The 27703-nt window shown below is 50.7% G+C and overlaps 1 protein-coding gene across 2 annotated transcripts in view; it reads left to right on the forward strand.

The window, feature by feature from the left end:
- Window positions 1–12390: 12390 nt before the first annotated feature.
- CORO2B (coronin 2B) overlaps window positions 12391–27703 on the forward strand; it is a 146759-nt gene continuing 131446 nt past the window's right edge. Inside the window, exon 1 of one of the 2 annotated variants that reach the window (XM_065940840.1) lies at window positions 12391–13073. In XM_065940840.1, coding sequence (XP_065796912.1) covers window positions 13059–13073 — 15 coding nt within the window. In that variant the 5' untranslated portion in view covers window positions 12391–13058. Of the gene's footprint in view, window positions 13074–13564; window positions 13662–27703 lie in introns of those variants that run through there. The other variant, XM_065940839.1, reaches the window with a different exon arrangement.

Genomic DNA, 27703 nt, shown 5'->3' on the forward strand with positions numbered 1-27703 from the left:
ATGCGACGTCATTTGTCATGAAGCTGGTGCCCAGTCATCAGGCAATGGGGCCACCTCCTCGGGTGCCCTCCAGGGTCAGCCTGGGCCATCTGGGGGCAAACCTGGAGGTTAAGTATAAGCAAGGAGTCTTCTGGAACCTACCTTGCTGCTGATCAGCTGTGTACACAGGGCAAGCTGCCTGTCCTCCACCCACCAGCCCTCCCCACTTCTCCCACCCCCATGCTTCAGTTTCTCATCCGTTGTAAGGATTAAATGAGACACATATAGAGGGCTTAACACAGGGCCTGGGTATAAATGGGGGCTGCCACCACCACCATCACCATCACCACCACTTGCCACTTACTCTCTGAGAGGTTGTCAGGGGGTTGAGAGTGAAGAAGGACAAGCATTACTGTTTGGAAACCATTACTTGGTCTGTAGCAAAGAATATTGAGCCCCCAAAGTCAAAACGACAGACTTGAGCTCCCACTCCGGAGTTCTGGCACAACTGGGCTGTAAACACATAATAGAATCAACCCCTTATATCAATAAACCAACTTGTCGTCTGCAAACTGTTTCCACTGACATTAGCTTCTTTATCCCAGCCTGAGACTTGTGTGGTTTTGCTCCACTTTTAAAAATAGATTTTTATTTTTTTTTAGAGCAGTTTTAGGTCCAGAGCAAAACTGAGCAGAAATTACAGAGACTTCCCATATGCTCCTTGCCCCTACACAGACCCAGCCTCCCCCACTATCAACATTCCCCACCAGAGGGCACATTTGTTACAACCCATGAGCCTACCTGGATGCATCCTGATCACCCAAAGTCCACACTTTGCAGTTTACTCTTGGTGTTGTATGTTACGAATTTCAGCAAATGTATAATGACGTGTATCTATCATTACAGTATCATACAGAGCATTTCCAACTGCCTTAAAAATACTCTGTGCTCCAACCATTCATTCCTCTCTGCCCTTAACTCCTGATAACTGCTGATCTTTTTACTATCTCCATGGTTGTGCCTTTTCCAGAGTGTCACATAGATGGAATCATATAGTATGTAACATTATCATATTGGCTTCTTTTACTTTGTAACATGCATCTAAATTTCCTCCATGTCTTTTCATGACTTGATAGCTTATTTCCTTAGTGTTGAATAACATTTCATTGTCTGGAGGTACCACAATTTATTTATCCATTACCTGCTAAAGGATATCTTGGTTGCTTCCAAGTTTGGGCAATTATGAATAAAGTTGCCTACTACCATAGACATCCAGGTGTAGGTTTTCATGTGGATGTGCTTTCAATTCCTTTGGGAAACTCCAAAGAGTGTAATTGTTGGTTTGTAGGTTGAGGGTAGGTTTAGTTTGGCAAGAAACTGCCAAGCTGTCTTCCAGAGTGGCTTACCATTTTGCATTCCCACCAGCAATGAATAAGAGTCCCTGTTGCTCTAGATTGTCAACAGCATTTGGTATTGTCAGTGTTTTAGAGTTTAGTCCCCATTTTTCAAATAGGAGACTAAGGTGCATAGAGGTTTAAGGCTTTGCTCAGGCAATGACAGATTGCCTCCTGCTTCACTGCCTTCCTGCAGCATAACTCTCACAGTGTGCAATCTGATGTGTATGCTTTGGCTAAGGAGTCATTTTCCAGTGGGGCCTGTGCCTTCCCCAGCAGGCTTAGAGAAAGGTCTCCCCTTTAGGGAGAAGCTACTCTTGTAGTCACCTGGGCAAGCAGTTTGGCAGAGGTAACACTGGAAGGAAGGGACAGATCTGCAGGGTCAGTTGTTTCTCTTAACGTCTGTGCTGGCTGGGTGGTGTGGACTTGGAAACAAATCTGAATCTTAGCTCTATCGCTCATGAGCTATGTGAATGCATGTAAGTCATTTAGCCTCACCCCTTAGTATTTCCCCACAATCTTGACTCCAGGTTGTGATTCATCCAGCCACAAAATTAAAAGATGCTTGCTCCTTGAAAGAAAAGTTATGACAAACCTAGACAGTGTATTAAAAAACAGAGACATACTTTGCCAGCAAAGTTCCATCTACTCAGAGGTATGGGTTTTCCAGTAGCCATGTATGGATGTGAGAGCTGAACCGTAAAGAAAGCTGAGGGTCAAAGAACTGATGTTTGCAAACTATGGTGCTGGAGAAAACTGTTGGAGAGTCACTTGAACTGCAAGGAGATCAAACCAGTCAATCTTAAAGGAAATCAATCATGAATATTCATTGAGAGGACTGATGCTGGAGCTGAAGCTCCAATACTTTGGCCACCTGATGTGAAGAGCCCACTCAGTGGAAAAGACGCTGATGCTGGGAAAGATTGAGGGCAGGAGGAGAAGGGGCGACAGAGAATGAAATGGCTAAATGGCATCACCGACTCAATTGGTATGAGTTTGAGCAAACTCCAGGAGACAGTGAAGGACAGGGAAGCCTGATGTGCTGCAGTTCATAGAGCTGCAAAGAGCTGGACATGACTTAGCAACTGAACAAAAACAACAACCAAAGATTCTCCACCTGCAAAATGGATGCAATTTCATGGGGTTGTTGGGAGGATCAAAGTGCCTGCTTGCAGCACGATTATCTAGAACTTAGATCACTGATATTCATAAGAGGTAATGGTCTGTAGTTTGCTTTTCTCCTGATGTCTTTGTCTGGGACTTGGTTTCAGGGTAATTCTGGCCTCACAGAATGTGTTAGGGGCTACTGTAGGTCTTGATCATGACCTTGTAACACCTCAGTGGAAACTTCTGGGTGGCGATTCATAAACTGGTGTCCTCACTGAGAGACAAGACCGGGGATACAATGTAAGGAATTAGCAAAGTGCCCACCAGATGGGCTGGTCAGAGGGCCTGGGGAACCACAAGTAAGACAGTAGGTGTGCCTTCAAACTCTCCTGCTGTTCCCCCCTGAGGTTCAGAGAAGTCCCGAAAGCTTCACCTGTCCCATCTTTGCTGGAGGGAATACAAGTACTTGAACTAGTTGGGGCTGACAGTACCACCCAAACAAGCTGCCTGGGTGCCTGGATTGGACCCTGCCCGGGGTCCCCGTCTCCCTCCTTCAAGTACTCTCTAACCTTTCCCCCAGGCAAGGAGTTGGCATGGTAACTGCCCACCAGGAGCTTCAGGACTCACACACACCGGGGAGCTGTCCCAGAGCCCTCGAGGCCAAGCTCCAGGTCTAAGAGTGTGATCTAGTGAGCGGGTTGTTCCCAGTCTGGCTGGTGCCACATTGCTTTTGCAGGGTTGAGATCCTGAGAGATTGGGCCACTGGAATTGTGCTGACGCACTGATTCTGAATGATCTTCATATCAGACTCGGGACAAGTTCAGGCTTCTGGACTACCATCAGCCCACTGCTGACCCATGGGTTTGAGCCCCACGTGTGGGTCTGTGCAGTGATTCTTGCCCATCTGCTCTTTGATCATGGTGTCACCTCTGGCCTACAGCACCAACAGTGGCAGGAGTGGTAGCAAACGTCCTTTACCCCGGTGCTGACTTCCGGGAGCACCCAGGCCACCCCCTCCACCCCACTGCAGCCTTTTATGGCCTTTGTCATTTACACCTGAACACTGTGAATGGTCAGTTTATGATCAGAAAACAAATGACCCTTCTCATGCGCCTGCACACTGGGTAGGGCTTGCATTTACAGTCATCATCAACAAAGCAGACCCTTTGAGACAGTCGTTAGAAGCCAGGATTCGTGGCAACAGAGTGGATGCTGCAGTGTCAGGAGTAAGTCAGCAGCCAGCAGTAAGCGTAGCAGGAAACTGCAGAGGCGAGAAGATCCACGTGGTTCCGACACAAACAGGTTCCTGTGAGCCATGGTATTGTGGATAACAACAGCATTCTCACTTTTTTTCATGAAGGAAGAAAGGAAATTAACCAGGAATGTCATATTTGGTGATAAAGAACATGAAGAGATGGTTCCTGGACCTGAGCAGGGAAAGATGGTTCTTGGACTGTATGAAGAATCTTCACATGCCCTGATTGGACAGTCAGCAAAATATGTTAGACCTTTTCTCTGCTCATTCATTGATAAGTCACAACATCTCATAAGGGCCAAGCATTTCGTATTGCATTTAAAAATCAACTTGTTGGTCTAGACAAGGGTGCTAAAGAGAAAAACCGCAGGCCCCAGATGGTGTCGTTTTGTGCTAAAGCCCATGATACCAACCCTAGATTTAGTATCTAACGGAATTGCAATTTCAACCTTCACTAGAAATGTAATCATAATCAAGCAGTCTGGAATTTTATGGTTACCACCAATGAGGTAATCCATCACGAAGGCCCTTTCCTTGCCCCAGAGAAAAAGGCAAGCTGCAAGATAAAAGCCCTTGTCAGTCCCTTCCCCACCAAAAGGGGACATTCAGACCTAAAAATAATTCTCTTTTCTTGTGTGAATAACTCTGGCCTTGCCTGTCTTTCTATAAAAACCTTTCATTTTGTCCAAACCCTTAGAGCTCCCTTCTATCTGCAGGATGGGATGCTGCTCAGTTGATTAATTGCCTAATAAAGCCAATTAGATCCTCAAATTTACTCACTTGAGTTTTGTTTTATAACAAGGGTCCCACACACACACAAATTTGCTGGAGGCCCTGCACATGCTAAGAGTAGCTATGCCTGAGAGAGATAAACCCCGTTCTTGCGAACTGAAGTTCTGATCATCTTAGAGTAGCCAGAGAAGACCCTGGAGACCGTCTGGTCCAAAGCCGGCTCTTTACAAAAGATGAAGGACTTGAGATGCAGCACTGGCAAATGCCTCAGTGTATTCAACATGGACAAGCTGCGAAGTGCTGGGAGCATAGTGGAGGGAGAGGATGGACTATCCCTGTGGCTTTCTGCTGAGCACTGAAGTGTAGCCAGATATGACCAGCCTGGAGAAGAATGGAAGAGAGCAATCCTAGGGGCAGGCACAGAGGGGTGGGGATAAGCAAGACCTGGGGGTCCTGCCGGGGGCTGGTCTGGCTGTGGGGCTTCTGGGGAGGGCTTTTGGGCTGTAACTGGATCTTCAAGACCTTGCTCCCAAGCTCTGAGTTCCCATCCTCATTCTCCAAACTGAGGCGCATGTCTCCCATGAGCCTGTCAGGACTCTTGCCATCTCCACTCCTGGGCCTATCTTCAGGTTTAGTCTCAGACAGGCAAGCGGGGCTTAACCAGGACAGTACCTGCAGCCATGAAGTTTGCACAGAATTTCAAGCCAAAGCAGGAAACGTCAAAGCTATAGTTTCTTGCTGAACCTGTTTCAGGCACCTTCGGTCACCCTTCTGCTCCCTGCCAGATTTGTAATCTTGTCTTTAGAGGAAAGACTTTGAAAGCCACTGACTGGTTAAGATATTGAAGCCCATGTTCAAATATAACTATGTTACCTGGGACATAGAATTTCTCTGACAGGGTGTTCACCATAATTTATGATGAAAATCAGTGATCCTCTATATCCCCTGGAGGGCTTATTTCAACAGCCTGCTGGACCCTGAATTGGTAAACTTGGTGTAGGGCCCACAGATCTGCATTTATAACAAGCCCCCATGTGAAGTTGATGCTGGTTTGGGACCCACACTTTGAGAACATTTGCAGCAAGTGTTATCTCAAAGTTTAGATCCAAAAAGCTCTAAAGGCTGGAAATCTGGTTTCTAAGGCCCAAGTGGCACTGATAAGGGACTGCTTTCACCTTCTGTTGGTGGTAGTGGCACAGCAGGTTTTTTCCTCTTTTTTCTTTTTCTTCCCCAAAGATTTTTCTTTTTTCATTTATTTTTCAAATAAAATGTTTGTCAATGTACAGTTCTCAAGTAGATGGGGTTTTGCAATCCCATTATAAAAATGAGTGAAACCAAGTCAATTGCTTCACTTGGAGATGGGGCTCTGGTAAGACTTGGTGGGGGGGGGGTGCAGCAGAGGATGAGATGGTTAGATAGCATCAGTGACTTAATGGATGTAAATTTGAGCAAGCTCTGGGAGATAGTGGAGGACTGGGAAGCCAGGTGTGCTGCAGTCCATGGGTTGCAAAGGGTCATTCACAACGTAGTGATTGGAGAAGGGAAAGGCTACCCACTCCAGTATGCTGGCCTGGAGAATTCCATGGACTGTACAGTCCATGGGGTCACAAAGAGTCAGACATGACTGAGCAACTTTACTTCACTTCACTTATCAAGTGAAAAACAACAGTAAGAACTCAGACTCCTGACTCCCTTCCCGAGACTCTGTGAGCGTGCTCAGTCATGTCTGTGAGATGCTGGGGCAGATGCTCAGGGCTGTGGAAAGTGCAGCAAAGATTCGGTCTTGCCTCGGCCTTGAGCCCGCTCTGCTACATGTGAGCTGTGAACCTAGGCTAGCCACGTCATCTCTCCCAGACTCAATTTCCTTTCCTGATAAATGGGGAAGATAATAGTTGTTTAGTCCAACACATACATATACTATATTTATATTAGTATTAATAGTTCTTGGCACATAGTAAGTACTGTATAGATGGACAGAATGATGATGTTAATGATAGTGATGATGTTAATTATTAGCAAGATGTTCCTCCCTCTAATGCATGTTGTTGTTCAGTCACCTACTCACGTCCCACTCTTTGTGATCCCATGGACTGCAGCACGTTAGGCTTCCCTGTCCTTCACCATCTTCCAGAGTTTGCTCAAACTCATGCCCATTGAGTCGGTGATACCAACCATCCAACCATCCCATCCTCTTCTCACATTAAAAAAAAAAAAATAGTTGTTCAGTCCACTCCACTCTGACTTGAAAATCATGAGAACTGAAAGATTGAATGGTGGAGATACTGTTGATTTCTCATACTAGTCACAGGACTTATGGAGTGGAAACACTGCACCAAGTGCTTTCTCTCATTTACACTGCATAAAAGCTCTGTGGGGCCACTGCTATTATTATCTTCATGATGAATGAAAGAAGACGGGGTACCAGGAGATCAGAGAGCTGTCCTGATGACACAGTGTGGCGGGGGGAGCTGGGGTTTGAACTTGTATATCACAGCTGCAGAGCTGGGCACTTAACCACCTCTCTATGTGAGAGAGGACTGTGTTTCTGGAGCAGACCTGTCCCTGGGCTGCACGGGTCGAATCTGCTGGGAAGCCCTGCAGGGTCAGCCATCCGCCCTTTCTGCAGCCATCATGGCCCCAGGAAGAGATGGGAGGGCAGAGCTCTTGGGGAAGCTGACCCTGAGCCTAGTTTCAAGGCTCCTCCCTCCATCATCCGTTTCCATACCCCACCCACCCGAGTGCAGTAAACAGAATAAGCCATCCAGTCCCGCACGCATGGGTACAAGCTCCCAGAGAGGCTCGAGGACGAAGAACCCGCTGCCCAGGTGGAGGTGTCCGCAGTGAAGGATGCAGCCCTCCGAGGCCCAGACGTGCCTGCCTCCAGGTAGCTCACCAATCATCACCCCTCAGATATGGGGTGCGAGAGGGCACCCCGGGAGCAGCCCAGCAGTTCACCCACATCGGAGTCAGCATGTGTATGTTGTACAGAGGCCACGGAGAAAGGGGGTGAGGGCTGAAGAAACAGAGTGAGGGGGACACAGCCACAGACACAGGGACGGGGGAGGGAAACAGAGATGAGGAAGGCTGTAGAACAAGAACAAGCAGATGCGGTCAGAGGACAGAGCTGGGGGAGAGACGGGAGGCAGAGAGAAATGGCAGTCAAGGGGAGGTGGAGAGGGGAGAGCCCCCCACCCAGACGTGAAGAGCAGCGGTGCTGCTGCTCAGAGGGCAGGGGGCAGAGCAGGACTTGGGTGTCATGAAGTAGGAGGAGGACATAGTCACAGAGCATGAAAAAGCGGATGCACCAGTGGAGACAGGGAATGGGGGAGAGGGGCTGGGCGGACAATAGAAAAGAAAGGGGGAATGAGGGGCCAAAAGAATTAAATGCAGGGAGGGGTATTGAACAAGGTACTTGCTGTGTGCTGGAATTACCAAGAGCTGTTAAACACACAAACAGGAAATAATAAAACAACGAAGAAGTGCAGAAAAGAAGGCGGCTCAGAGGGTTACGGAAAGTAGCACAGAGCCTGGGCCCCCAAACCATCCCTGTCAGAGTCCAGGAAGGCTACCTTCAAGAGGTGACATCTGAGGAAAGAATGCAGAAGAGTCTGGCAGGGGGAGAGAAAAATTAGAGTGTGATGAGACAGACAACATGCAGATGCAGGGGTTGGGACAGGTTTGGAGGACCCTGTTGGGACCTCATCCCGAAGGCAGCTGGGAACTCTGGTGGGTTTCAAGGAGACAGGTGTGTGTGTGTGTGTGTGTGCGTGTGTGTTTGATCAGGGATGCCTGAGCTGCTGGGTGGAGAGTGGAGTAATTAGCACAAGGCAGGAGGCAGGAGAGGAAGGGAAGGAATTGAGGGACAGTGTGAGCTGCAGGGCTTGATGACTGAGTACCAGAGGGCAGGTGGTGTGTGGGTATGTGTCCAGGCATGAACAAGGCAGGCAGGGAGGACTGGAAGAACTCCTCCCTCCTATAGAGCTTCACAGCTTTGATGATCTCCCTCCCCCATTCCTGCTACAGTGCAGCCCCCAACCATGGTCTGGGATGTGTGCTCACATCTGCGGGTCTTTCCAGGAAGACTGCAAGCTTCTTGCAGGCAAGGACCAAGCCCTCCTAATTCTGCACAGTGGCATCCAACACAGGGTCTGGGGAAAAGCTCGGCAAACAAACACACGAGGCGGATCAGAGCCTGACGTCGACATGCCGCCCTAGGGCATGCTGGGACTTAAGCCAAGGGGTTATTAAGGCTGAAGCTACAGGTGCCCATGGCAGCCCAGTTGGATTGGCAAGCAGTTATCCAGCATCTCCTATGTGTCAACTATGTTTGTGATTAAGAAAAGAGAGAGACAGAACACATGGTCACAGCCCCATCAAGAGACAGGACAAATATGTTTAATTATGATAGTTTACTACAGTGTGAATCAGGCAGCTGTGGAGATAGTGTCAGGAGAGCTACATAGAGGTTTGAGCTGGGATTTGAAAGATGAATAGGAGTTTGGCATGCAGAGAAAGAGGGGTAAAGGCATTCAAGGCTGAGGAGAGAGCATGGTTTACAGCACTGAGACATGAAAGAGTCTAAAGGAGACCAGAGCTTCTACTGCAAATGCTTGTGTATTCCACAATTTTTACTGTGTCCACTCCGGTTTCACCTACAGCTCAGTGGGTGGTCCAGTAGAGATAAGACTTAAACTAACAGCATCCCACCTCCAGTAAGAGCTAGGGGGTGGTGGTAGTGTCTTTCTACTTTCTGGCCCAAGGCATTCTCCAAGCTGAAGGAATGCCATAAGGGGCAGTCCTCAGACAGTGGGGAGGAGGAGTCCATGGATGAATGCCCACTGAATGACTCCTGGCAGGCAATCCTGGCTACATCCCAGACGTCTCTGGGGAAGTGGGCCCCCTTGGCCCCAGCAGTGACCTTGAGAACAAACAATATAAAGCCACTTTTTTTTCTTTCTCCAATCTTAATTTTTTTTCTTAACATATATATTTTATTGAAGTATAGTTGACTTGCAATCTTTCAGGCGCATAGCAAGGTGACTCAGTTATACATATGTAAAAGTGAAAGTCGCTCAGTCATGTCTGACTCTTTGCGACCCCATGGACTGTACAGTCCCTGGAATTCTCCAGGCTAGAATACTGGAGTGAGTAGCCTTTCCCTTCTCCAGAGGATCTTCCCAACCCAGGGAACAAACCCAGGTCTCTGGCATTGCAGGCGAATTCTTTACCAACTGAGTTATCAGGAAAGTCCATATACATATATATTATTTTTCAGATTATTTTCCATTATAGGTTATTACAAGATATTGACCACAGTTCCCCGTGCTATACAGTAAACCTTTGTTGCTTGTTGCACACCTATTTTTTAAATTAGAATTCTATTAGCATTAAATTAGCATTCTATTCATACTAAGTAAAACAAATAGAATCAAAGGTCATACACTTTTTAGGCAAAAATTTTCTAAAATATATATATTATATATATTTATAGACATGTATACAAAAGCTTTTCTACTATATAAAGGCAATTTTTATGTTGACTTTTCTTCCTTCCCAATCTCACTAATTACCCACATTCACTCTTTCACTCCTGCTTCCTGGGATCACCTTCCAGTTAAGCTACCTGCATCCAATTCCTTTCTCAGGCTCCGCTTTGGGGAGAATCCAAACTAAGATGGGCTATGTTGCAGGGGATCAGGAGGTGGGAGGTATTGTGATACAGACAGTCAGACCACAGGAAAAGCACACATTTCTGCGTATCTCTTAGGGGCCAAGTGCTTGACTTGCAGGGGGGTTGCCAAGTTCTTTGAGGGGGCCATTGCTCTTCCAGACCTCTGTTCTGCTTGGGGAGAGTGACAGACAGAAGGGGCAAGCCAGCAGCATGTGAAGAATCAGAAACATTTTCCTTCTGCCTTGGGAGCCTGTCACGTGGGCTGTGGGCAGCAGATTGATGTTCCTAATTACATTTGGCTTAGGCTGATATTAAGTATCTGTCTCGTTCCCAGAGCCTGAAACGCTGGCGGATGATGGGGAAGGTGCCAAGAGGCATACTGGGTAGCTGAGAATGACAATCTGGGATTTTAAATATCCATGAGAGAGAAACATGGATATCGTGGGGGGTGGGCAGCGTGGCTCGTGTTCTTGAGTTGCCCTTTAATAGTTTCCAAGGGCTACAGGGGCTTCAGAAAGATTTTGAGGTCCATCCTCCTATCTTGAGGCTGACCTGCCCAAGACAGCCCAGACAGGGCATGTGACCCCTTCTGATGCTGGACAGCTTGCTAAAGGGAAATGCTTTCATGGATCCAATTTAAATTTCTTCTGTTGTAGGTCAAAGGTTTACTCTGCTTGATTTTCTTCTTGGTGGCATTAAATATTCACTGAGCACCTACTGTGTGCCCGGGGCACACAGTAAGAGAAGACATGCCCTGGTTCTCTGAATGCTTACGGGCTCACAGTTTGTATTGGCCAGAAACTCATGAAAACAAGACCAGACGCTGGGACTCAAATGCAACATGGGGACCCGTGGGGGTTGGAGTTGTCAGGGGTTTGGCAAGGAGATGGGACCGTGAGAGGCAGAGTCTAGATCAATGCAGAAGAATGAGGAGGGCATTCTTGGAGGGGAGCAATGTGGTCAAAAGCATGAGGTCCAACATGGGAAGACATTGAGGAAGAGTCTGCACAAATGAAATGCCTGAGGCTTATGACATCATGTATCATGTCACATGTGTCATGACATCTCTTGGGTACAAGAGACTGAGTGAGGCATTTAAACTCCTTGTGGCTGAAAACAGGACTACTAACTGTCCAGCTACCTCCCAAGTGTGAAGCTCAAATAAGGCAGCAGGTATGAGTAGCCCTGGAATTCAGAGCTCCAAAGCACAATGCTGTGCTCAATTGAAAATGACTTCTGTTCAGTGTTGGCTTTGTCACTGTGTGATCTTGGGGAGGTCCCCGCCCCTCTCTGAGACTGTTCACGCAACAGCAAACCGAGAATGGTAATTCCTTCCTCATACTATTGCATTAGGGATCACGGGCGAAAATGTAAATAAAAGTAGCAGGATGATCCATAAGGAGCTCTACAGCTGCTGATGACTATTGCTGCTCTGAACAGCGGGCTCGTTGAAGGCAGGCATCCGATCTCCTCTCTGTTCTTCCAGCGCCTTCTACAGAGCAGGTGCGCATATCATTGTGGACAACTTCTCCCGCTTGATTGAATTGTATAATCGCCGGGAGCAGAAAACCAACACTTCCGGGCGTAGGGGGAGGCCGTGATGCGTGGCAGATCCCTCCGCCTCCATCTCCGCTAACCCCTCCCCTCCTGCTTCAGTAGTTCGGGATCTGCCGAAACCGGTTCTACCCAGGTGCTTAGGAGGAGGACTCCTTTCAGAGACTTGCGGGGACACCCTCCGGTGGTTGTACCTCGAGTCCCTGAAGCAGCTCCAGAGCATGGTGGGAGGGACCCAGGTCAGGACTAGTTCACCACAGAAGCCGCACCTGTGTTCCCCCAGGGTAGCGCTAAGCCCGGGGGTCGCCGGAGCACACCTGCGGCAGGGCTCGTCCTGTCTCTAGAACGCAGCTGTTATAACCCGGGCTACGGTGCAGAGCTCAGAGCTCGCGGCGACGTGGAAAGAGCGGGCTCCCAGAGAAGCGCCAGCCCGGCTGCACGCCAGTTGTCTCAGTCACTTCCGATCCTGACCCTCAGTTTCCTCCTCTGTAAAACTGGCTACGAGCGCTCCTGGGCCACCTTCTCGCTGCGGGAACGGGGACTGAAACGGGTGCTGGCGCCGTCTCATCCTGCGCCCCCCGGTGCCGGGGTCTGCGCGAGGCAGGGGTGCAGGCTGAGTCCCGGCGGGCGGCTGCCACGCCCCTCTCGGCCCGCCGCTCGGCCCTCCCCGCCCGCCGGCCGACTCTGCGAACCTCCAGGGGGCGAGCCTGGCGGTCGTTTCGGCCCGCGCGGCGCCTCGGCCATCTAGCGTGTGACTTCGCCAAAGGCCCGGGGCCAACGGGGCACGGAGAGCCCGGGTCGCCGCCCACCCCCCACCGTAGCTGGCAGGTGCCAGGACCCAGCCTCGCCCGGCCGCCAGGCGGCCGCGGGCCTGAAGGGGTTAAGGCCACGGGCCTGGGCGCCGGCCCCGGGCTTGGAGAGCCGCTGTGCCCCGCGGCCGCGACCGATCCCGGAGGCGCGGGGCACGGCGGCTGGCGGGCGGGCGTGCGTTTCCTCCTCCTTCCGCCTCCTCCTTTGTAGCGAGTTCCCGGCCCCTCTTCCTCCCCCCGCCCCCCAGCCCGGGCCCTCTCCCTCGCTCCCTTTCTTCCTGCCTCGCCTTCCTGCGGCGAAGGAGGCTCATCTATTATAAATGCACATTCGGGGCTGACATCAGCGACGAGCGGCGGGCGAGCGCTGACGAGCGGTCCCTGCGCGCTGCCCGCCCGGAGCGCGGCCCCCAGGCTCGGCTGAGCCTCCCGCGGGGCGCGGGGAGCGCGCGGAGCCGCTCCGGACCCCCTTCCTGCCGCCGCCCGGAGCCCCCGGGCGGACCCCGGCCGCCGCCCCCGCACGCCGCGCCCGCGGCCCCGCACCGCCCCGGAGTTTCTGCATGACTGTCACAAAGGTAGGCGCCCCTGGCCCGCCGCATCCGGGACCCGCCGGCGCTGAAACCTCCTCCCCGCGGCCAGGGCTGTGGGGGGCGCCGGGGTGTGGGCGTGAGGAGGGGGCACTGTGTCGGGAAGGTGTGCCTCTCTTGCTACCGCAGTCGCTCGAGTCCCTCGGCCCCCAGGACTGCGGAGCAAAGTGGGAGGATGCCGCTTTGGCAGTAGCTGTCGTTTGGGCAGGATCCCTCTCGCAGGCTCAACCCCAGGACTGCATTTTTAACCCTTGTTTAGGATGCTGCATTTTTAACCCCAGGAGAAAGTGTCGGGCTGCTCAGTGGTGTGCCCCCCTCCCTGTTGGAGCGCACCGCGGGGAGTGTCGCTGGCACGGACCGGCGCTGGGCAGTGGGTGTGGGAATGAACTTGCCGCCCTGAGGAGGCCTGCAGAGGTGAAGGCCCACCCCACCTGCCGGGCTCTGCTGTCCATCCCAGGAACTCGGGCCTGACTCCAAAAGCAGTCCGTGGGCGCTGCTCAGTCCCGGAGTTGCTGCCAGGGTTGGGAAAGATTCTGGAGTGGCCAACTTGAAGATATGGGGAAGAGCTGTGGCGGGGTAAGGAGGGGCGGCGCTCATTCTGGCAGCTCCCATGTTGCGGGAGAGTTCTTGGACCTCATCTTAGGGGCCGAGGTTTACAGGAGACATTTTGGGCGCCTCGTTGCTGTGGGAAAGAAAGAGTTAAGTGGAGAGCTGACCTGGGAAAGTGGAAAGTGCCCAGGGTTTAGGAGGCCTGCCATTCACCATTCATTCGGCAGCTCTGTCCCGACCCCCTGGGTGACCTTGCCTGGGCCCTCCTGCTTTGGCCCTGGAGTGTGAGCATAGGAAAGACAATATGAACGCTGGGGTTGATGACCAGCAATTATTAAGAACCAGTAAGATCAAGGGTGTGAACCCACACTTTTCAGAGAGCTCAGTCAGGGTAAGGAGATCACAGCCTGGCCTTGGTCTTGGGTTTGGTGAGCCATGTACCCAAGGCCAGACTCCACCAGCTGCCCACCTGGCTCTCATAATTAGAGAGTTGGAGGTCAAAGTGGGAAGGGCAGCTTGTTTGTGGTCAGAGCAGCAGACCAGATGGTGGGTCAGCCTGGGAGCAATGGGAGAAGTGGTTCTAGCTCCATCTGATGCCCCCCGAGATCTGCTATAAGACAGCATGTTCATTCAGGGTCTTTGGGCTCAATTCCAGAATTGGAACTTCGAAACATTGTGGGAAGATGAACTTGGGGGCTGATGGGGTACCTTAGTTCTGGCTGTGGCTGGCAGGGCTGCTGCAACCCACAGAGGGCAGGATGCTTCCTGTTTTGAAATGATACAAATGCTACTTAGCTGGGAAGGATTACTGTCAATAACGATGTTAATGTCAAAGAAGTAAGCAGGTTAGAGTAAAAGAGTAATGGATGGGCCTGGATGAGAGATAACAGATGAGAGATTTGTAATAATAGCAGAGATTTGATTCATTGTCTCCCCCATGTCTCTTTATGTATGTGAGCTCAGGCAGCCTTCCCAGGAGACCTGTAAGGAAGGTGTATTCAGGCTCCCTTTAATGAAGGAAGAAACTGAGGCTCAGAGAGGTAGAGTAACTTGCCTGAGGTCACACAGTGAGTGAGTAGCTGAGCTGGGGTTTGCCCTCAGGCCTATTTCAATCTCTAGCCTATGATCTTTCCATTACCCTGCAACTTGGAGCCTGGATGATTCCAGTGGTAGAGGGCCACTACTTGGAGACCTGGGCCCTGGGGTGGGGAGTCCAGGTGAGTACCTGTCTTTTCAGCCCACTGGCAGGACTGGCCTCTTGGTATCCAGTGATTATTCACTAATATGCCCCCTTCCCCCCACCATCCCCCATCAAATCCCTCTGTGTCTGGCTCTTCTAACAAATGTGGCATCAGTTTAAGCTGGCTCAGAGGATTAAATAAAATCCCCACCTTAACCCTATCTTCTCTTCCCTTGCTAGCCCTTCACAGACTGCTGGTTTTCCAGTGGGGAGGGCGGGAGGAGCAGGAGGCCTGCAGTAGAGGGGCCTGGTGGGGGCTGGGGCAGGCCTGAAAGCCTGTTGGTAAAGGCTCCTCTCTGAGTTTGAGAAGGAACCAGAGTGCTCTGGGAGTCTAAAGGCCTGCCCTCTAGTCCTAAATAAGCCACTAACAGGCTATGTGACCTTGGACCAGTCACTTCCATCTCTAGGCCTCTGTTTTCCCATCTGTGAAATGCAGAATTGGTTCCACCTTCTGCTGGGCTTTGGGACAGCTTCAGCTCTTTATGTACTAAGGAGAAGAAAGGGAGAGAAAAGAAGAGAAAGCAGAGGGAAGGACCAGATGCAGTTTCCCTGCCTGCAGATGTCCACAGGAGATCAAGGCCCAACCTCTTCCTGGTTGTGGTCCAGTATCCTTCCACAGGGCAGGTCAGGGGTGACAGTGAAGGCGGCCCTCCTAGGAACAAGACAGTTTCATTCCAGATGATTTTATTCTTTGAGTCCTTGTGCCTGGTTTTTAGCATTTTTCTGTCCCTGTTCCATTTCAGTCATATACCTGGCATAGCATATAGCAGTCCTTCTTGGCTTCTAAATATCTTGTTTCTAGACTGCCCTCAGCTGGAAAAACAGAACAAAATATGTTAGAATTGTGTGTAGAGTTTGAGTCAATGGGCTATAAAAAAAGTCTTGGAGCTCTATGCTGGCCCCTACAACCTCCTTCTCGTTGCTCAGAGGTCCTTTGTTGTGCTTTCTTGACTTTTATCTGTGATGTGACCAGACTTGGGACTTCTGGGTAAGGAAGGTGGTGGCTTCTAGTGGCTAGGTGGCCTTGTTAAGTTAGCTGCCACTGAACTTAGCGCTTTCCAGGTTCCTTCGGCTGGCTCAGGGAGCCAGTGGTCCACGAACAAAGTACCCTGAACAGCAGGAATGCCTACCATCCCTCAGAAAGACTTAGGGGAAGGAATGTGGGCAAAGAGAGGACCCCGGATGCCAGTGCTGAGCGGTAGATTCCAAGTCCACGAGCAGGATTGTCAGCTGCACTCTGGCCCCCAGACCTGCAAGTTCGCCTTCCCTCTCTTGTCCCACCCTCGCAGAGCTCAGCTCACTGGTTGGAGCCCCTGGCTTCTGCTGGGAAAGATTGAAGGCCGAAGGAGAAGGGGGTGACAGAGGATGAGATGGTTGAATGGCATCACCATCTCAGTGGAAATGAGTTTGAGCAAGCTCCAGGAGATAGTGAAGGACAGGGAAGCCTGGTGCACTGCAGCCCATGGGGTCGCAAAGAGTCGGAAACGACTTAGCAACTGAACAATACCAGCAACATATCTTTAGGCCCCTGTAGAGAGCCTTCCAGGAGAACAGAATATATGAGCAGTTACATCATCGCGTTCTCTCCTTTGACAAATGAGGGAACTGAGGCCCACGGAGCAGAACTGTGGTTTCCTTAAAGTCACTCAGCAAGTGACACTAGAGGGCGGAAACTTGAGTTCTCCTGACTGCTGGTCAGTGCTCTTCCTGCCCAGCTGCCCAGTGAGGGGGACTTCAGGCCACCCTAGTGGGGGCGGGTGTTTTACCCCCACCGCATTGCCCCAGCCTGGGCTGCTAGTGTCTGGGTTTCCTTCTGCTGGACAGCCTCTTTCTTTTTTGGGTCCAGGTGAAGGGAACCCAGGGTCAGGATGGGGAAGAGGGGATTACAAGCCCTTCCGCTTCAACTCACTGACCTGCATCCAGTTCATGTAGGATGCTGGAGCCCCAGCATCCCACTTCCCAGCACCTTTTTCCTGTCTGACTCTTACCGCAAGAAGAGATGCGAGAACCTCAATTAAAAGGCCGAGAGGTACCGGTGTAACTGAAAGTGGGATCTGGCTGCTCACTGCTTAATAGCCGTTAAAGAGGCCAGGTTGGTGGAAAGGAAAGTTTGCCTTATTTTGGATGCTGGCAACTGGTGGGGTGGGGGTGGGTAGATAAGGTGAATGCCTGTCCAAAGGCCGACTTCTCCCATCCCTAACACCCAGTGGGGTAGAGCTTTTATAGGCTGAAGGAGGGGGCATATAGAAACAACACAGTCGGCTCTGATAGTCATCTTGAAGTTAGTCATTGGTGGTCTGACCAGCGTCATCCTGATTGTTTTAAGTACAGTGAGTCTTCAGTTCCAGGGTCAGTTTGTTCCCATTTCCTTGAGGCCAGTTTTTGGAATTGTGGCAACTTATGTCCTGGCTGCAGTGTGGTCCTCATGTGATTAACTTTTCCACCTGGTGGGAGTTTCCGTATCCATAAGACGATTCACAGGCTGTGGCTCAGAATATTATCGATAGCTCCTGAGAAGGAACTACAGGTCCTTGACTATGCTTAATATCTAAACTATTATTATTTGGTTTCCTTTGGCTGTTTTCCTTTGTTTCTGCATATTCTCACTTCACTGGTTAAACTTATTCTTTGAAGTTTTTCCACTGACAAAAGGCAGGCAGAGGACGTGAGGGGCAAGGACCACTGGGTCCTGCCCCATTTCACCAGCATAGACCCAGCTCCCAGACTCTTGGGGTGGGATGGGGGTGGGGATTCTGCCTTCTGTACACCTCACACTCTCACTATACTGCCTCCTTCCTTGCAATTCTTTTTGCAGATCACTGGCATCCTCATGCAGAAGGAATCTAGGTAACATTTACTCATTCGTCCAGCCCTCTGAGCTCCTGCTCTGGGCCAAGCCCTGTTAGGCACTGTGCTCAGAGAGTATATAGCGGCAGCCCCTGCTGTCCAGGATCTTTGAAGAAACGGGTGTGTAAGGAGGTATCATAGAGACCTGGGTTAGGAGCCTCAAGGTCCAGGGGACACAAGCTGGGCTTCACTGCACGCCCTTAGTGCTCGCTTAGTAAATGCAGGCTCTTCCCTTCCTTGCTGTCTCTCCCTCTCTCTCTAGAAAAGCTCTGCTGAGTTACTCTCTTCCTGAGTGTGCCCAGAGGCCCTGTGTTCTCATGGCTGAGGGTGTTGCCGCCTTGGCACCCATGGCAGCACCCAGAGGCATCAGGGCAGGGTTGTGAGGCTCCCCAGGGCCCCCAGAATCATCCCACAGCCAGCCAGGCCTGTGGAGTCAGCACCGACACGGGCTCGGTTGGTTTGCGTGTGTGGACGCTGGCCGGACCAGTGGCCTGGCAGCATCAGGCCCTGGCAGCCCAGCCATGGAGTGAGTTTTTCCACTTCTCTCGCAGGTTGGCCAGCCCGGAGCAGACATGGCCTCAGCCGCCGCTGGCTGCTGGCACCGGGAAGGCCCAGATTCTGATTTGGATGTGCCGGCCACAGGATTTGTCTGGTGTCCAGGAGATGAGGGAATGTGCAAATTCCCTCTGTGCCCAGCCCCCTCTCCTTCCCTCTCCTCCTGCTCAACTCTTCAGTTCCCTTCCTTTCCCTGCCCATGGACCCCACAGGCCCCGGCCGGCTGAGCTGCCTGCAGCCTGGGAAGTTTAGAGCAGCTGTCAGGGAGCAGGCCTGGCCAGGGAAGGACAGATGCAAATCTAGTGGTTTCCACATGAAAAGACGCTGTTTAGAATGAGCCTCTCCTTTGTGGGCCTGGAGTGTGGGACCAGCTGCGAAGGAGACACAAGTAGGGTGGCGGGTTGGGGGGGGAGATGGGGAGAAGCTGTCACCAATCTTCCCCTCTCCTTCCTCCCTGCCCCCTGCAGAGGCCCCTGGAGGGACTTGGTAATTGGTTTCTGGCTGGCACCCTCCTTCCAATTAATTAACACAGTGATGGGAGGTGCCCAGGTTTCCTTAGAGCTGTCCTGTTTACAGAATACAAGCATGGGTTGGTGCTGTGCATTGCTTTGCCCGTCCTATGGTGGGAGGCTTCCCCCTATTTACCGATGAATAAGCAGAGTCTATGAGAAAAGAGACCACACCCTAAGTCACAGAGCTTATGTGGGTCAGAGCCCGGATGCACACCTGGATCTTCTGACTTTGAGCTAGAACCTTCTTGATTCAATCACATAATAGTCTGGAACATGTGAAGACACAATCACCATCATGACAAGAATACCAGTTATTAAGCAGGCTTTGGGCAGGAATGATCACACTGACTCTGTACGCCATGAGATTGAGTCTATTATTGGATGATCCCATTTTTCAGATGAGGAAGTTGAGGCTCAATGAGAATAAGTGAATTGTTCAAGATTGCAGGTTTAGTTAGTGGGTGGGGGAGCAGGGATCTGTACCTGGGTTGTCTCACTCCAGAGCACACATTCCTGTAACTTCCAGGCCTCTCCTACTGGGGCTCCATCATATTCTGCACCTTCTACCCCCAGAGCATAGGGCTCCCGTCTGTGTGTCTGTGGCCCTGCCATGGAGGTGTGCTTGCCTTGAGGGTGATGCTTGTGGCTGTGTCAAGCTTCCCTGTGGCCTTTGCTGGAGCTGGGAACCATGTGCTTGATTGGGGGAGGGCTGCTAGGGAAGAAGGACATCTTGGATGTGGTGACTGGCTTTAGATAGGGCTGCTTATTGGTAGGGCAGCCAGCCCAGTGGCGAAACGGAGACAGAGCCTTCTCCATTTCTATGAAGCTAGCTTTGCATAGGGACAACAGGTCTGTGATTCAGGCCTGCAGCCCTTACCAGAAGCAGCCTTCTCTTGAGATGGCTTTTGATGCCCAGGGGGTGCCTAAGAGTGCCAGCTTTAGAGTCAGCCAGATGGCACTGTTTTATTTACTTGCTGTGTGTTCTTGGGCAAGTTGCCTAACCTCTCTGAACATCTGCTTCCCCATCCATTAATTGGGATTGATAATAGTAGTACTTAAAAGGATTATTACAAAGATTAAAAGAGCTGATCTGTGTGAAGCATTTACCACATGCCTGGCAGTTGTTGTCAGCTATTAACGTCAGGCAGACAGAAAATTAAACAAATGCTGACAATGAGTGTCCTGGGGTGTTATGAAATGAGCAGGGAACTCTGGGAATAGTAACAGTGGGCCTGACCTAGTCAGGGGGCTCAGGAGGGGCTGTTAGCTGAATCATGTAGGCTGAGTAGGAGGTGGCAGGTGACATACATGGGGAGCGGGGGAGAGATAACCAGCAGAGGGAACAGTATGGGCAGATGCCTGGAGTCAGAAACAGCTCTCCAGGGTCGCTTCCTGCATGCCAGGCATGGGTGAGGGCTCAACCCAGCTCTTTGAATCATCAGAGAGACTTCATGGTAGAGATCACTGTCATTATTTCCACTTTACAGATGAGGAAACAGGCACAGAGAGGCTAAATAAGCTGCAAAATTCACCCATTGAGGCGGAATAGATACTCAGGCTTCCTAACCTTGATACTCTCCTCCTTCCTCCCTGCGGCTTGAAGATGCCTTATCCCACTTCTTTGTCTTTTGTTCCTGCACCACATGGCTTGCAGGGGACCAGGGAGCGACCTCGTGCCCCTTGCATGGGAAGCACAGAGCCCAAATCATTGGACTGCCAGGAAAGTCCCTCCCTGGGCAACTTCTTGAACTGACCTGAGGGGTGTGGAAGTGCCATGTGCAATTGCCCAGCCCTCTGCTGCCCTCCCAGGGCCTCCCCAGGCTGCCTGTGGGAGGGGAGTGCCCCTCCTGGCTGGCTGGCAGCTCTGGGGAGGGGTCATTTATTTTTTCAAAAGAAAACTTTGCTCTGGCAGAAAAATTTCCACCTTACGTTTTTACTGGGCCTGATTATGACCACTTTTGTTCTTTAAATCTTTCTAATTATCTGGGTTGGGCATTGGTCTTTAAAGTAAATCCGTCGGGACAGATCCAGAATTTTTAATGTTCAAAGTCTATTGAGTGTCTGCATTTTGGTTTCTGCCCTGCCTGAGCTCAGAGAAGGTGACATTCGCCACAGGCTTAAATTTGCCCCCGAGTGAGACAGATGGTGACAGGGTGGGAGACTCTGGCTGCCCAGAGATGGGAATATGGGGAGGTCGCCTCTGGGTGGTGCTCATGCTCATCCCTGGGAAGAAGCCCCCATGCTCAGGGTTTAGCTCCCAAGCCATCTGAGGTCATCTGGTTCAGGCCTCTGCCTCCATGAACTTCACACTTTCTAGGAATATGAGAATGACTCCTGATCTTAATAAATATGAATTTATTATTGGGCTGTTCCTAGCCTTTCACCAGTTGGTAAGTCCCTGCTTTCAAGGAACTGACAGTGAAATAAACAACAGAAGTAGCTAACCAACCCTTCTAGGGTGCTTAGTTTATACCAGGCACATGAAAAGTGTTTCATATGTATTTACTCATTTAATCTTCCTGATTACCTCTGAGCTCTGTGCTATTATCATTTCCATTTCTATAGTAGCAGAAACAGGCCCACAGAGGGCAGGGAGGTAATTTACAAGGGTCCCAAAGCTGGGGAAGGGTTGAGCCTGCCTCCTAGGCTTCTGTTTTGCCCCTCCATCAGGCTGGAATGACCCCAAAACATGGGGCCAGAGCAGGGGGCCTGAAGGCAGAAGACCCAGGCCTTGCCCTTGCCTCCTTTCCTTACTGTGTGACCTTGGACCAGTCCCTCAACATCTCTGAGCCTCTGTTTTCTCATCTTTGAAAATGGAATTAGGATTCAACCTTACTAGGACGCTGAAATGTGTGAATGAGGCTCTCATAGGTGTCGTGTATGGGTTTGTTTATTGTCAGTCTGATCCGATCTCTCTCCTGTCCCCTGCATTACCAGCATTTCGTGGCCTTCAGAGTTTGGCAGTTCCTTCCAATAGATAACCCACTTCTCCCCTGCTGTCCTGGCTTCAGATTTCATTCAAAGACTTCCCTGCTGGTCCAGTGGCTAAGACTCTGTGCTCCCAGTTCAGGAGGCTTGGGTTCAACCCCTGGTCAGGAAACTAGAAATCACATGGTGCAACCAAAGGTCCCGCATGCCGCAGCGAAGATGGAAGATCACACATGCCCCAACTAAGACCTAGCTCAGCCAAATAGATAAATAAAAATAAATACAGTTTAGAAAGAATTGATTCATACTCTGCTGGTATGAAAGAGCCAAGTTCATTTCTTCCAAACAGCCTCTGTTTTCACTTCATCAGGCTAGTTGGGTACAGATAAAAAATTGTTTTTCTCTCTTCCTGTTCTGTCTTTTTTGGCTGTTTTGATATGCTTGGGACAAATAATCTGGCTGTAAAAATTGGGTGTCCTGCTTTCATTTGAAAAGTCAGCCAAATAGCATCCGTACCTTGATCTGTATCATCCTGGCTCCCCGTAGGTCTGAGCTCTCTGTGGAAGGCAGTGGAGGTTGGGTTCCAGAACACAGTCCTGCCTGGGTCTCTGGGCAGAGAGACCCCATCCCATCACCAGTGGCATGTGACCTTGGCCTTGGCTCTAGGCACATGCTTATTTCTTTGTGACTCAGGTTGCTTTTCTTTTGGGTTTAGGGAAAGGAGTATGTTCTAGTAGCATGAAGCATTTACACCAGACAGTTTAAGCACCTTAAGTGTGATTTCAGAACTAACAGCTTTATGATCTGGCAGAGTTTCTAAGACATGGAACAGCTAAAAAGAAAAGTGTTGGTGGGTGGGAACAAAAGGATTTAATTCCTGGGGTTTTTTTCCTTTAACTTAAGGAAGATAATACTGTTGCTGCCTGCCCTGCTGACTTTCAGGTGAAAGATCAGTTTGCAGGAATGCTTGGGGAAATTTGGGATTCTGAGAAATTTGGAATTCTGGGAAAGGGGATTTCTGTGTATCTGTGTATCTGAAGGGCCATCTGATAACTTTTTATTATCACAGATCTGTCCTCTAAAGCCAGGGGTCCTACCTTCCTGCCTTAGTCACTATTATATCAGAGGACAAACTAAAATTGTTTTGCATTGAGTTTCTTTCAGGACCTGATTTGTCCTGTTAAACTGGCCTTTTCAGGGTCTCCAAGTGCAAGTCGCTCAGTCGTGTCTGACTTGTAGCAACCCCATGAGATGTAGCCTGCCAGGCATCTCTGTCCATGGGATTTCCCAGGCAAGAATACTAGAGTGTGTTGCCATTTCCTTCTCCAGGGGATCTTCCTGGCCCAGGGATTGAACCCAGGCTTCCTACATTGCAGGCAAATTCTTTACCGTCTGAGCTACCAGGGTCTACAACCGTGTTCATTTCTCTGTCCTAGGAGCTCCTGTAGCACCCAGTCTCCACTACACCAGACACAAATAAAAGCTTAACATGTTATGTTGTTTGCTGATTGTTTTAGGGAGATGAACCTTGACTCATTAATTGTGAGCTTGCTGAAACCAGGGATTACACTTGATTCTTTTTAGTACCTCTCACAGTGCTCATCCAAGGGCTATCTATGCACATTAGAAAAGGTGTGATATAGATTTTGGGGTACCTGGTGTAAAGGTACAAGATGGGCAGAATTTGAAACAATCCTAGACAGTTCCCTGGTTGTTGCTGCTGGACTAAATCTTTACTCCTATAGATCCATGCACTTGCTAGAGCTAGAAGGAAATCTAAAGAGATGTAATGGACTCCTCCATTACAGAGGAGAAAATTGAGGCCCCAGAAGGTTTTCCCAAAGGGGCACAAGTGACTGAGCTAGAATTAGGACTCCCTCCAATTAGTTGCAGACTCAGGTTGGATGAGCTTCAGTTCAGTGGGTTTTTCTAGGCTTCTACTAGAAATCAGGCCAAGGACTGATTGAAAAGTGGGCATGGGGGAAAATTCCAGAAAGGAGACTTTGCAAGCTTAGCCTAGCTGGCAAGGGGCACCTGAATGGAAAAGCTTGACTTCCCAAGTAACCAACCTGGAGTGGCTGGCCCTAGGGCCTACTCATGGCCATGGCAGAAGGAGCGACTTCTGAGGCTCCTGCTGCTGGGCTGTGGGGCTGTAATTACCCAGATCTGGTGGCCCATGTGTCCTTCCTGCCAGGCCGCCACCTTTGGCTGCACAGCGGCCCGAGAACCCCACTCTGCCTCCTGGAAGCCGGCCCTCCTGGCACACAGGGCTGCAGGCAATCTTTCTCTCCTTTGTTTCTCTGAAACCATTAGAAGGGCCTCTGGGTTGGGAGTCTGGGTTGCTAAGAGCTTTCCTCTGGCCAGACCTTATCACTGGCTTGAGAAGTCTCCAGAAAAAGTTTTCCCTGGAACTCTCACTTGGAGGGAGGGAGAGTGGGTGGAGGGAAGGAGAAGGGGGGCTCAGGAGCCACAAACAAAGCCGCCCCTCTGCAGGCCTCAGAGGGCCAGAGTGCCGGGGCTGGCCGAGGGAGCTGTGAGCTCTGCGGGCCTTTGCTATAGAAAGGCAGCAGGGGTGACGCTGCTCTGCTGAGCCTACCGCTCATGCCGGCCAGTGCGCATCCTTTACCTCCCGTTCCTGCACACTCTCCTCCTATCCCCACCTTACAGGAGGGGAAGTTGAGCCTCAGAGAGGGTGGTGCTCATGCTGGTGCAGGCAGCAGGGAAGCTGGGATCTGAACACACGTCTGATTACAGAGCCCCGTGGACACACAGAAGCTGATCGTGCTGTGTGGTTGCTTTTTAAAGAAGACCCTCTCAATCACCATGCCCAGAAACCTCTGTAGATCTCGGTGCCTCTGGGCCTTTGAGATGTTATTAAAATAGAACTTCCCCTGGGAAGGGTAATGCCTTAGCTTGCTGATGATAAGACCCTAAGTAATAAGGCTCAGAAAAAAAAAAATAATAATAAGGCTCAGGAGAGGACTTCCCTGGTGGTCCCGTAGTTAAAAGAGTTCACCTGCCAATGCCAGGGACACGGGTTTGATCCCTGGTCTGGGAAGATTGCACATGCCGTCGGGAAACTAAGTCTGCGCCGCAGCTACTGAGCCTGTGCTCTAGAGCCCGGGCTCTGCAACAAGAGAAGCCACTGCGATGAGAAGCCCGGGCACTGCAATGAAGAGTAGCCCCCACTCACTGCAAGAGAGAAAGCCCCTGTACAGCAACAGAGACCCAGCATGGCCAAAGGTAAATAAATACATTTTAAAGAAAGACTCAGGAGTGGTTCCTGAGGGGGAAGGCAAGGCGGGGGAGAGCTGATTACCACGAACCAGTTTTGCCCAGGGAACAGGAGTGGAGAGGATGACCAGCCTTATTCTGTGCACCTCTCCACCCTGGCTTCCCTGCTCCCTTGACCACTGACCACGCTCCCCACCCATCACCCGTAATGCAGGTAGAATGAGGCCTTGGATTCATTCAGGAAGCCTTTGCTGAGCACCTATGTACAGGGGCCAAATGCCAGCAGCTGAGCTCACAGGAGGAAACTCAGGCTGCCCCCTCCGGAGGTCATCCTTGGAGGAGATGGTGGCTCAGCAGGACACATGGATGCAGAGATAAGGGGACAGAGGCTGGTGTGTGGGGAGCGGAGATGTGTGCACACACCTCTGAAGCCATGGGGATGGGGAGGGGGCCAAGGAAGGCTGCTGGAAGAAGAGATCTCATCTCAGTCGTCAAGGATGAGTTAAGCAGAGGCAGGTGAAGAGGGGAGGAAGGCATTCCAGATGTGAACAAAGGCTTGGAGAGAGCTGCGGGTTTGGCTCATTCCAAGAGAGACGAGAGTTGGATGCTGCTGGGTGGGAAAGGGTAGGACAGCGGGTGATAAACAGACTGGGAGGCGAGGAGGAGCCAGGGGAGCAGAGCTGCCCAGCCAAGGAGGGGGAGCTTCACCCTGATGGTGCTCGGAGCCCCCAGAGGGTTTTAAGCAGGGGAGTGACATGGTTCGACTTGCACTTAAGATGGTCCCACCCAACTCACGTTGCCCTGGAGGCATTGCAGCGATTGGAGATTCACAAAGCTCACGTGTCATGAGGTAGGAGTGAAAGTTCAGGCCCCCAGCCCAGAGTTCCTGCTGGCATCTCCCAGTACCTTGGTGAGTACCACACGTGCCCCTCTCTTCCGCAGGGAGATGCCCCTGGCTGGGACCACTGTAGGGTACTGGCCTTTCCCACCCGCCTAGGGCTGCTGGAGAGGTTGGATCTGAGCTTGAGAAGATGGGGTGAGGGTGGTGGAGCAGAGGGGCCCAAGGCCTCTTTCTAGGAAGATGTGCTTTTGGCCTGGTGAACAGACCTCTGAAATGCGATTTTGGAGCTCCTTGCTTAATTAAGCCCCAGCTCTGACACTGTGTGACCTTGGGTCGAGCCCCTCTGGTTGGGACTCAGTTTTCCCAAACTAGCTTAGGGGAGTGTCACCTGGTGCAAATCCAGGTGCCAGAGTGAGCCTACCGATGAGCTTATGCCCAGAACTGGGCCCTGTGGCTGCTCAGCCTGCCTTCCCCAGCTTCCCCAGACCCTGCAGCCAGAGTCTCCTCCCGAGCTGTGTTCTCCAGCACACACATACATGCACACACACCCCACTCCAGACTGCCAGGAGTTGTGGCACGTTTATGAAATTCAGAGGTTGAGGACCAGAGTTGGAGTCTCAGCTCTGCCGCCAGCTTGCACTGTGCCTCTGAGCAAGTCACTCAGCCTATCTGAGACTTTGTTTCTGCCCCCTCCCATTTGGTATGAATATCAGTCCTTGGCACACAATGAAGGGAATTTTGAGTCAGCCTCTTCCTTGTCTCTTTAGTACACCCTCCCCTGTGCTGCTTCTGCCAGATAGCCCTTTTTTTTTTTTTTTTGCCACAGTACGTGGCATATAGGATTTTAGTTCCCTGACCACAGACTGAACCTGTGCCGCTGGCATTGGAAGCGCAGAGTCGTAACCACTGTACCAGCAGGAAAGTCCAAGAGAGTCCTTCTTTGATGAAAATTCTGTCTAGTTTTGAGTGCTGAGCTGGTTGGGGATGAGGAGTAGAATTAACTGGGATAGGGCACAAGAGAACCTTCTGAAATGGTGGTTAGGTGAATGTGTAAAAAATTTTTAAGCTGAACACTTCAGATTTTCGTACTATAGGCATGTTGGATATATTTAAATATGTGAATGTTAAAATATTAATGCTTGGTTTTATTATATAAAATATTCTATTTATTAATAATAAAGCATTAATATTTAATACATTTACTTTTTAATGGAAAAAAGATCCTTTCTCAGCTTTCTGGTTCAAGCTCCATCTCTCTCCATCCATTCATTTATTCATTTACTCTACAAATATTTGCTTGGGCCCCAGGCAGCCCAGGTTTGCAGAGGTGGAGGACACACAGATGCATGTACTGTCTTGGGAGCCCAGAGATACAGAACCTTCAGTGGCTCCTCGTTGTCATTAGCGGTGATTCTCCATGCTGGCTGCAGATCACCTGGGGAGGTTTATATGCTTTTCCTCAGGGTCAGTATCAACAGGTGTGTGACCTGTGCAATGCCTGATTTAATGTTCTGCTGATCCTGTCTTGAAATTCTTCATTATTTTTCATCAAGAGGACCAAATTATGTAGTTGGTCCTCCCTACTCCCCCACCCCCAGAACAACAGAATCAGATTCTCTGGGAGCTACAGTCTGGGCATCAAGATTTCTTCAGAGCCGAGTGTCCTGCTGGAGGAGACCTATCCAGATTCAGCTCTCACCCTCAGACCCCTGGGTGAAACAGAAGCTAGAGCCTGGCTCTATAGACACTTGTAACTGAATTGAAATGATAAGCCCTCACACGTGAGCATGTCACAGGAGCAGTCCCTGGGGAGGCAGTGCAGGTGGCGAACCAGGAAGGAGCGTGGGGAGGGGCGGGATCACGTTGGCGTGGGCTGATCCAGAAGGGCTTCATGGAGGAGGTGGCCCGTGCA

The sequence above is a fragment of the Muntiacus reevesi genome, chromosome 7 (assembly GCF_963930625.1).
Source record: "Muntiacus reevesi chromosome 7, mMunRee1.1, whole genome shotgun sequence".
Taxonomy (NCBI): Eukaryota; Metazoa; Chordata; class Mammalia; order Artiodactyla; family Cervidae; genus Muntiacus; species Muntiacus reevesi.